The sequence below is a fragment of the Myotis brandtii genome, unplaced genomic scaffold (genome assembly GCF_000412655.1).
Source record: "Myotis brandtii unplaced genomic scaffold, ASM41265v1 scaffold399, whole genome shotgun sequence".
NCBI classification, from domain to species: domain Eukaryota; kingdom Metazoa; phylum Chordata; class Mammalia; order Chiroptera; family Vespertilionidae; genus Myotis; species Myotis brandtii.
The window spans coordinates 3,583,201-3,594,636 of NW_005365325.1; the positions used below are offsets into that span (position 1 = coordinate 3,583,201).

The following is an 11,436-nucleotide window of genomic DNA, read 5'->3' on the forward strand; positions in this document are numbered from 1 at the left end:
CCACCTTCTTCCCTTCCTTCTTCTTCTAGTTCTTTGCAACGTAATCAGATCCGCCAAATCAGAGAAGGCACTTTTCAAGGCCTCATATCCCTAAGGATACTGTAAGTTTCTCTATGATTATTAGAGATGAGTAAATTTCCTGTCAAGCTATAAATTAAATATATCAGCACAATTCCCATTTTGATAGATATACTTAAAGATCTGATTTATTATGTGTAAATACTGTTCTTCAAACTTGACTGCATGGTACACTTTACTATAAATAATGTATTTTCAGCATCTTTTACCTTAGCTCATCTCTGATATTGTACATTGATTTAAAAAGAAGAATGTGTACAACCTGAGAGATGCACTTTGTTTTCAAGTCATAATAATGAGTTTACCCATTCATTAGGCCAGGGTTGGCAAACTGTAATTGTGGGCCAGATTCAGCCTGCCTCCGGTGTTTGTAAATTAGGTTTTGTTGGCACACAGCCTGGCCCCTTTTGTTTTAAGTATTGTCTGAAGCTCATTTCACCATCCTGTGGCAGAGTTCAATACTTGCAGGACAGACCATAGGACCCCCAGAGGTGAAAAATATTTGCTTTCTGGCCTGCCCCTGAAAAAGTTTGTTGACCCCTGCACTGGTGTATCTGTCATGACAAAGGTGGCTAATATGCAGCAGAAGCACACATTTGTAAAATTGATATGTATTTGAGCATATACGTGCGCCAATGACTCTATGAAGTACTTGGGAATAGAGAGGTGACTGAGACAACCCTGGCCATTGCCTTCCTGGAGCTGCAGTGCAGGACACACACATCACTGAATTAGTGAACATTTTTTAAAGTGCAGAATACATTCAAAAAATGGACAGTGAAGTGAACTTACGTATATCACGTCCTGCTTTCCAGCAGACCCCCACTTAGAAATGAGAAATGCATTCTAGTAGAAAACATGGTATTGATGGTGGGGTCGCTGGACCTGTCCTTGTCGCCGGCAGGCTTGTTGTGGGTCAGGGCCCCAGGAGGAAGGGGACTGGCTCCTCGCTGCCATCACTTCTGGAGCCCTGATAAGCAACAACAATGAAAAGCTGGCCTTTTTATGATTTGAAACCCAGTTTGTTGAGTTTTCCTGTTATCCAGGAGACGTGTCATGGAATGCATGTATCCAATCTCTGAATTTCCAATCAGGCTCAGTTCAAGTGTGGTTGGAGATTATCTCTCTGTTTTATTATTTCTGTAATAGCAGAATTCCTCAGGGTGTGTTCCTCAATCTGTATGGTTCTGCTGTTGATAAGATGTTTATTTCCTGCTTGAAGGAGGAAAAAAAAAAGATATCTGAAGCCCTTCTGGAATGCTCTTGTTTGCATATTGATTATTTGTCTTCTCTTTGGAGCCTTATCACTAACCTTTGAGAAGGCAAATAATATGAAGCCTACTTTTATTTCCAGCTTTGTCAGGAGCTGAGCTTTTTCTCACCTAGTTAATGGTACCAAAGGTTATATCATTATCATTTATATTTTTGAACTGGCACCAGAATGATAAGGGGGAGAAAATTCACAACTGTTTTGAAACAGATGCCAAGTAGAATTACTGCTCCATGGGAACACATTCCAAGACATAGGTTTTTGTGAAGGAGAGGCATTCAGCACCCAAATGAAAATGTTGTTGGACAATATGAAAGGTTTTTGTTATTGGGGATATTGTGACTACCTCAGATTCTAAAGTGTAGTCAAAGTGACTGCAATTTGAGTTTATTTGAAAATATTAACACATTATTCTTATAATTGCAGAGATCTGAGTAGAAACCTGATCCATGAAATTCACGACAGAGCTTTTGCCAAGCTTGGGTCAATAACTAACCTGTAAGTCGACGACTTTATGCAATAATATCAGGAAAGTCACGAATAGTCTACAGAAACTTGTGTTTGTGCATTGATCTGTCTGAATATTTTTCTGTTTAGTTGTTTCCTTGTATAAAGGCTAACTGCATGGATATAGTACAAACTTTTAATATGGCGAGATGCATGCTTAGATTCATCATTTAACACAGTGGTTCTCAACCTTCTGGCCCTTTAAATACAGTTCCTCATGTTGTGACCCAACCATAAAATTATTTTCGTTGCTACTTCATAACTGTAATGTTGCTACTGTTGTGAATCGTAATGTAAATATCTGATATGCAGGATGGTCTTAGGCGACCCCTGTGAAAGGGTCGTTCGACCGCCAAAGGGGTCGCGACCCACAGGTTGAGAACCGCTGTTTAACACACCTCACCTTCCTCCTGGAACTCTAATGTCTATGTTGTTAACACGTACAGATGTTTCTGTGTGATTTGCATCTTGGGCGATTTGCATCTTGGGAGTTAATTTGAAGTCTTGTTCACATTTTAGAGATGTAAGTTTCAATGAATTAACGTCATTTCCTACGGAAGGCCTGAATGGGCTGAATCAACTGAAACTTGTGGGCAACTTCCAACTGAAAGAAGCTTTGGCAGCAAAAGACTTTGTTAATCTCAGGTGTGTTTTTGCTTATTTTTCTTTTTTGTTGATGGTGGGGTAGGCCCCTAAATGATAGAGTGTGCTAGCTTTTTGTTTTTTTAATTTAATGGGGGTTATTTTTGCTGTGGTTCCCAGATTTTCTTGGAGGCTGTAATTTAAGAGTATTTTCTACCCCAGTCCTCACAGATTTGGTGTAAAATAGAACTTGAGCATCATTCCATAGTTTTTAAGAATATGAATTGGAGTCCCTGATGCTGTCAAAGAGATAACAGAGCTATTCATCAGAATGTTTTTTTATATAGGGGATTTGACATTAGCAACAAGATGACAGAAACCACATAAGTGGGAGCCTATAGAAAATTGATACAATGCTATATAATACTTTATGGAGACACAGTATTAGAGTGGGGACTTCACTAGCTATAATAGAGAGAGGGCTTGGGGATATTATTTTGGGAGAGGAGAATAAATATTTTCACTATACTTATAAACAAAGTACATTCATTTAATGGTATAAATTCACAGATGACTTGAGACATTAATTTTAAATGAAACTACCAGTTTCATATGATACATTGGGTGTGGTTGATTCATTTATAAAAGTATGTTACTGTAAAATTTTAAACATGGTTTGATTTAAAAGCATAGCTTATGTAAATGGAGGAGCTCATGCTGTCACCTGATCCCAGAGCTCTTTTCACAGATGAGGAAACTGAGGCCTGGAAAGGCTACTGAGCGTCTTAAAGCAAGTTGACAGCTAGGTCTTTTTGACTCCTGGGCTGGGGCCTTCAGTGACTAAAATACTTCTTACTAAACAAGCATGTCTGTGAAGTTGCTGTTCAATGTAGGTTTTACAATTATTTTCCAGGTCATTATCGGTACCCTATGCTTATCAGTGCTGTGCATTTTGGGGTTGCGACTCTTACACCCATTCAAATACGGAAGATAAGAGCCTCCAAGAACACAGTGTGGCCAAGGATAAAGGCAAGTGCACGTACTTGGTAAACTAGAACACTCTTGATGGCATTGATCAAAGTCTCTGTTATTCTAATCGGTTTGTGAAGGATCGGTAGGAAATCTGAGAAAAATGGCATTTACTGTGTTCCTGGCATCTTTCATATGTTATCAAGCCTCGTAACAAGCTGAACTTACCTCATGTACGAGAGACGGGATCACAGGAAACTGGTTCTTTTGAATCGCAGAAAGCTTGAATTCAACACAACCCATGTTTTATCCTCAGGTCCCGCTGATGCAGCAGGGGTCACTAGCAGTGCTGAAAATGAAGAGCACAGTCAAATAATTATCCACTGCACGCCTTCAACAGGTATGCCCAACTGAGTGTGCTGCAGTGTCTTGCTTTAAATGGACATTAGGCAACTGTACCTGAAACTTCTGGGGATAAGTGTGATTTCGGGAATGGGGGTGGGAGTAGATGACCTCATCCAGCCTGCGACTCAGCGTGGGGTCTGTGCACCAGGAATTTAGGCATCCCTTGCAGAACCTCCCGTCCAGACCCACTGAATCTGAATCTCTGTGTCAACGAGCTCCCAAGATGAGCGTCATGAACATTAAATATTGAGAGGCACTTTTTTTTTAAATTTAATTTTTATTTTATTTTACTTTTTTTTTTCTTGATGCTTCTTTAACACTAGAACTAATTCCATAAAGTATTTAACTGATCTGTAAGGGATTTTTAGTGTTTTTTTTGTTTTTTTAAATACATTTTTATTGATTTCAGAGATTTTTAGTGTTTTTTTTTTGTTTGTTTTTTTAAATACATTTTTATTGATTTCAGAGAGGAAAGGAGCGGGAGGGGTAGAAACATCAATGATGAGAGAGAGTATCATTGATCGGCTGCCTCCTGCTCGCCCCCTACTGGGGATTGAGCCTGCAACCCGAGCATGTGCCCTTGACCAGAATCGAACCCAGACCTTCCAATCCGCAGTCCAACGCTCTATGCACTGAGTCAAACCAGTTAGGGTTGTTTTTTGGGTTTTTTTTTTTTTTTTAATGCATGCAAACTTTCCTCTTGTCTTTTATGTCATTGAACTTAGTAGACTTGGGAAAGTTAGTCAACTGACCATTGTGACTGTGATGTTATATTCTGCCTGTCAGAGAAGATGGATTTAGAATTTTACTATAAAAGAAAAAACGAGTTGGCTAAATTGTATGCTATGAAGTAGCTCCCTTTCTTAGCATATTGACAACAGGTCGATCTGGACATTAATTTCATGGGTCAGAATCATATAACATGATTCTAATTACTGCTGAATTGTGAGTTTCTTGGGGGTGCTGCACATGTGTCCTTTAATACTTAGCATGGAGAATAAGTATAAATAATAAGTATACTTGTGTAGAGAATAAGCTTCAAGTGGCCAGATGAGTGAATGAGATTGGCAAGAATCATTTATGTTTATGCAATTTGTCTAATTTCTGTATTGTTGGAAGTTAAAGAGTGCAGCTCCCTCATTTGCCCCCCTGGGGTTCTTGTGTTGGAGAATGTACATCAGGAACTGACAACCCAATGAGAAGAGACCAGCTTCGTTAAGGGGAGAGGAGACCTGATCATGCTGAGGTTCCACTTCCTCCATCCACACTGAATTTAAACATTGGGGTCAACCAGGAGTACGTGAGGTCTGAGCTCACCTCCCCTGGCTGCAGTGGGGATGGACTGCTGGCTGGTCTCCCCGACTCAGTTGTAGTAACAGGGATACCTGTGTGCTCACTCAGAAGCCAACTTAGAGGAGAGCAGGAACCTTCTGTTAGAACCGGAGGAGGCCACAGGTTTCCCTGAACAGAGACTGGACGGGGTCTGCTTCCCGGGACTTTTCCAGGAACTGAACTCCACCCACTAGTCAAACACTTCTCAAAGCGAGCCCTTTCTCCCAGGTCAGAGCCATTCCTCCCTGAAGGATGGCTTCAGATACACATATAAAAGTGAAAGCTTCCTGTTAACACCTCCCTGAGGGGGAAATTTTAAAAATTAATTAATTAGAAACAAGTTTTAAACGTTTCTTGTGCTGTTTGGAAGTCAGAATTAAATGATGTAGACCTGGTTGGTTAGGTTTGTGAATATCTTAGTGATTAAAATGCTTTATAGCGTGTTTTAAACTTCATGACAGTTCAGGAAGATAAGTCAGAACATGTCTTTTAGGCAATTGCAGTACATCATTTTCTTATGCTTTGTAGACAAAACTTTGTTTTTCTTTACTGATTTTTAAATAAAACAGTTGTCATTTGTGGCATAACCAGCATGTCAAAGTCAGTTACTGGAACATACCATTTAGCTACTAAATTAGTTCTTGCAATCCTACTTTAAGTTACACAGGATTTTATTGGATGTAGCTTTGTGTGAATACTTAACACCAGCGTGGTTTAGTCCTCCCTGCACTATCTTAACTGAATAACCTTTGTGCAGGTCAATCGAACACTATGAAATCTCAGTTTCTTTGGATGAAAAAATGGGGATAATTACACCCATGTTAATCTACCTCATCAGATTGCCTTTGAAAGCCATAAAAAGTGTATAAAAATATATGTATACATATATGATTATTATTAAGTATACTAGAACTAGGAAGGAAGAAGAAAAGAACCTACTATTACTGAAGTCGAACTCTATACCAGTAGCCTGTTTAGGTACCTATGTATGTAATATTAAGTTCCACAGCTTTATGAAATGGACATTATTATCCACAAGTGAGAAAATGAAATTTACAGATTTAAGTTGCTTCCTCAAGAAAAAGAGTAGCAAGTTATGGACCCTAAATTCAAACCCTAGTTTATCCAATTCCAAACTCTAAATATATCAGGTACCTTGCATATGCTAGACACTGTGCTATGCATATTAACTTAGGTTTAAGAAAAAGTGCGGTTTTTCTTTTAGATATCACTATATGAATTTGCCAAATATTTAATAAAAAGTAGGGGGTTTTTTGGTTTAGTTTTGTTTATGAAAAGCACTGTTTATTAGTGGACTATTATCCCCAGGGCCTTTGCAATCAGTTATTAGTGAGTAAATGAGTTGAATAAATCCTTGGAGGTCAGATCAGGCAAATCTTTTTCCCTGTATCCTAACTTTTCCCCAAATCGGATCTTAAACTAATTTCAGCCTAAAGCCTGAAACTGGAGAGAGAAGTCACTTATCTATCCCCACCCTTACCCTGTGCTCAGTACCTCAGGAAATAAAGGAGTGAAACTAAGAAAGGAAACTTCCCTTATTTCTCTTTCTGAACCCTCAGTTAGGGACCCCTGAATTCTGCTGACTGTAGCAGCCCGTGTCACTGAGAGTATTGAATAAAAGTAGTTATTTTTAAATAGTCCAGTGCAGTGACTAAAAAAATATCTGAAATAGTGATCTTTTCAATTTGGTTCAATTCAGTTTGGTAGCAGATTTAATTATTATAGAATTAACTATCTTTAGTGTCTTAAGCTGTATCATATTCGGAACATGCTGTTCCCTAAATTGTCTTCTTCTCCCCTCCCCCTCCTCTTTGTTTTTCATTTTAGGTGCTTTTAAGCCCTGTGAATATTTACTGGGAAGCTGGATGATCCGTCTTACCGTGTGGTTCATTTTCTTGGTTGCATTGTTTTTCAACCTGCTTGTCATTTTAACAACATTCGCACCCTGTACATCCCTACCTTCCTCCAAATTGTTCATAGGCCTGATTTCTGTGTCCAACTTACTCATGGGAGCCTATACGGGCATCTTAACGTTTCTGGATGCTGTGTCCTGGGGCAGATTCGCCGAATTTGGCATTTGGTGGGAGATCGGCAGCGGCTGCAAGATAGCTGGGTTTCTTGCCGTTTTCTCCTCGGAAAGCGCCATCTTCCTCTTAACGTTAGCCGCTGTCGAAAGAAGCCTGTCTGCAAAAGAGATCATGAAGAACGGGAAGAGCAATCACCTCAAACAGTTCCGCGTGGCTGCCCTTCTCGCTTTCGCGGGGGCCGCCGTGGCAGGCTGCTTCCCCCTCTTCCACGGCGGCGAGTACTCGGCCTCCCCGCTCTGCTTGCCGTTCCCCACGGGAGAGGCGCCCGCGTTAGGGTTTACAGTGACCTTGGTGCTGCTAAACTCCCTGGCGTTCTTGCTGATGGCCGTCATCTACACGAAACTCTACTGCAACTTGGAAAAGGAGGACCTCTCCGAGGGCTCGCAGGCCGGCACGATCAAGCACGTGGCGTGGCTCATCTTCACCAACTGCATCTTCTTCTGCCCCGTGGCCTTTTTCTCCTTCGCGCCGCTCATCACCGCCGTCTCGGTCAGCCCCGAGATCATGAAGTCGGTCACGCTGATCTTCTTCCCGCTGCCCGCTTGCCTGAACCCGGTCCTGTATGTTTTCTTCAACCCCAAGTTCAAAGAAGACTGGAAGGTGCTGAAGCGACACCTGGCCAAGAAGAGCGGGTCCGTGTCCGTGTCCGTCAGCAGCCAGGCGGGTTGCGTGGAGCAGGATTTCTACTACGACTGCGGCGTGTACTCGCATTTGCAGGGCAACCTGGCTGTGTGCGACTGCTGCGAGTCCTTCCTCTTGACAAAGCCGGTGTCGTGCAAACACTTGATCAAGTCGCACAGCTGCCCTGCCCTGGCAGTGGGCTCGTGCCAAAGGCCAGACGGCTACTGGTCGGACTGTGGCACGCAGTCGGCCCATTCCGATTACGCGGATGAGGAAGATTCCTTTGTCTCCGACAGCTCTGACCAGGTGCAGGCCTGCGGACGAGCCTGCTTCTATCAGAGTCGAGGATTCCCCTTGGTGCGCTATGCTTACAATCTGCCCAGAGTGAGAGACTGAATCAGGGTGTCTGTGACTGCGTCCCGCATCAGCCACAATCCCAGTGTTCATAGAGTGGACCCTCGTCTGGTCTTTCATCCGGGAAGCACTTCTGTGACCACTGCCTGGTGTCACTTAGAGAAGAAGGAGAAGGTGGCAGACATTTTCAGAGAACAAGTGCCTGAACGATCCTTGGGTGAAAAATCCAGTGTCCGAGCGCGGTGTGGTCTATTTGGAACAACTCTGTAACTTGGAAAGGTTTTATGTATATCCTAGCATTCTAACGTTAGGTTTATCTGAAATTTGCATAAGCAGCAAAAATGTTAACCTGTTTCTGAATGAAGCACAAGATAAAGAACAGCTGTTAATATATTTTAAAGAATATTTTAAAAATGTGGTTTCACACAACTGAAGAAAGTCTTGCTAATTTTACCTAATGTCTGATCATTAATCTCAGGACAACGGACTTCAGGGCCAAAAAGGCGATCGTCTCCCAGGTAGGACTGTGAGAGTGAATGTAGGCCTTAGGTTGTGGCATTTTCTGTTTCCATCTTTGACATAATAGAATCGTCCATTTTCTTGGAGTGATTTGTAAACCTTAAAACCTGAAGATGTTTTCAAAACAATATTAACAACTATTAGATTTTAAAAGAACAGCATGAACATTTGTTTTTAGTCATTTTACATTGCTTTGGCGCGATCAGTCATTTTTTTCCCTGAGTGTTTTGTCATCACACTACTAGGAAAAGTAAAAGGGCTAATTGCTGTGTGGGTTTAGTAGATTTGGCTAAACTACTAACTAACTTCGGAGTTTAATAGTATCTGAGGGATTTGATGGCTCTGTGTAATGTTCCCATTAATGAACACTTCCTAATATCATTGGCTTTACTGATGTTTTCCAGTTTTGTTGGTATGTTACCTACTTATATTTTGAATTATACAGAAAGAAAACTGTGGTAAGTAATTGCATTTAATTGGAAGAAATTGGGAGTAATTATGATACAAAGCACTTACATTTATTTCTTAGCTGGATTCTCCTGAACTTATGCTGTTTCCATACATTTCCCCCTACAGTAATTTACAAAAAGCCTGTGAAACAACAGTTCACAGCTTAGATACTGCGTTTTTGTAAAACAGGACACATGTCATTAAAAAAGAAGAAGAAGGGATAAAAATGAATAAAGCTTAGACCCATGTCTTTAAAAATGAAAAATTTTACTTGATTCTCATCTATAGACTTTTGATATGTCACGATGTGGGGTCATAAAGTTATAAATGTTCAATATGTTTTTTGAACAATATGCTAAATCAATAGCAAACCCACTGCCATATTAGTTTTACAGGATATACTGAAAACATTAAGCTAGATTGCAGTTTAATAATTAAACTGTATATACTGTGCATATAATGAATTTTTATCTTATGTAAATTATTTTTAGAACACAAGTTGGGAAATGTGGCTTCTGTTCATTTCGTTTAATTAAAGCTACCTCCTAAACTATAGTGGCTGCCAGTAGCAGAATGTTAAATTGTGGTTTATATACTTTTTTGCATTGTAAATAGTCTTGGTTGTACATTGTCCGTGTAATAAAAACAGAATCTTTGTATATCAAAATCATGTAATTTGTGTAAAATGTGGGAGGGATTTATTTACAGTGTGTTGTAATTTTGTAAGGCCAACTATTCACAAGTTTTTAAAATTGCTGTCATGTTTGTATATTTACACATTGATAAATATTAAATCATAACTTGGTAAAAAAATATCCTAGCTAAAAGTTTTTTCCTTCAAAATTCAAGTTACTGAACACTTTCACTGCATTCATTTAAAAATGGAATAGTAGGTAGATATATAAAATATGTGGTAAATCATGCTATCCATATGGTCATAAATACAATATTATAAGCAGCATTTTTAATTATTGAGTTTCCAGAAAGCAATCTGCTTTGTCTTAATATATAAGTAGGTATAATGAATTTGCTTAGTGTTAAAGTAAAGTGAAATAATATTTAAATAATTTAAATAATAAAAATATTTCTTATTAAGAAATAAGAGTGCTAGAAGAAATATTAGAGCAGGTTGCTGAAATGTAGAAGATTCTAAGTATGAGCCATACTCATGAAATACAAATTGAAATTTAAGAGGAATTTAAGGGGAAAGGTGAAATTTAAGAGAATACCATCAATTAGGTCTTTATTTAAAAGCAGATGATTAAAAACATGCATAATACCAGTTGTCCAATTTCTTAGAAATAACTCAATGTTGACAATCCTCAAGCCCTCATGTGACAGATGAGAAAATTCAGGGCTTAATGAAATTTAAGTAAATACCTGAGTCACATAGCAAATTAGAACCCAAACCAGCACCCAGTTCCTCTTGACATAGGTTTTTGTGTGTATGTGTGTGTTTTTAAACTTGTGTATAGGTTTGGAATTTCCAAAACAAAAAGTAGAATAGTGTAATTATTCCTCCTCCCATCCCTTCATCCCTCACTCCTCACCTCCGGTACCCATCCATCACCCACCCAACTTAGGCAATTATCAACAGGACAAGGTAAATCTTGTTTCATTTTCATCCCATTCACTAACCCTTTCCAATCCCTTTGCCCTTAGATTATTTTGAAGCAAATGTAAGACATACTGTTTCATCTGAAAACATTTTAATATGTCTAGGGATACATTTTTTTTTTATTGTTTAAAGTATTACATTTGCCTCCTTTTTCCCCCATCGACCCCTCCCCCGCCAATCCCACCCCCCAGGACATGCCCCCACCACCCCAGTGTCCATGTCCATTGGTTATGCTTATATGCATGCATACAAGTCCTTTGGTTGATCTCTTACCTCCCCATGCCCCCTCAATCTAGGGATACATTTTTAAAAGTTGCATAATATATTGCCACGGGGTTAAATGGTAATGACATTGTTTTTATACCAAAGAGAGATTTTTAGGAAAAAGTAACTGCACTTATAGGATACAAAGCCAGCAAAAATAATCTTAACTATACCATGAAAATGAAAATAAATGATCAGTAAGAAGCGAAGACACTAAGTCAATACCGTAAAACGTAAGAGGAGAGGCCCTCTTTTGAGCTTATTCATACATTTATATATAATCCTCCCAAACTTGATTATGGCTTCTGAGTCCCAGTAATGAAAAGGCACTGTAAGAGAGGAGACCACAGGCCTCGATT

General features: G+C 39.6%; 1 protein-coding gene across 1 annotated transcript in view; it reads left to right on the top strand.

Moving 5' to 3' along the window:
• Positions 1–10,008, top strand: part of LGR4 (leucine-rich repeat containing G protein-coupled receptor 4) — a 49,718-nt gene extending 39,710 nt beyond the window's left edge. Inside the window, exons 13-18 of the mRNA XM_014545203.1 lie at positions 30–101; positions 1,775–1,846; positions 2,375–2,500; positions 3,351–3,466; positions 3,723–3,806; positions 6,992–10,008. Coding sequence (XP_014400689.1) covers positions 30–101; positions 1,775–1,846; positions 2,375–2,500; positions 3,351–3,466; positions 3,723–3,806; positions 6,992–8,268 — 1,747 coding nt within the window. The 3' untranslated portion in view covers positions 8,269–10,008. The remainder of the gene's footprint in view (positions 1–29; positions 102–1,774; positions 1,847–2,374; positions 2,501–3,350; positions 3,467–3,722; positions 3,807–6,991) is intronic.
• The last annotated feature ends 1,428 nt before the right edge of the window (positions 10,009–11,436 follow it).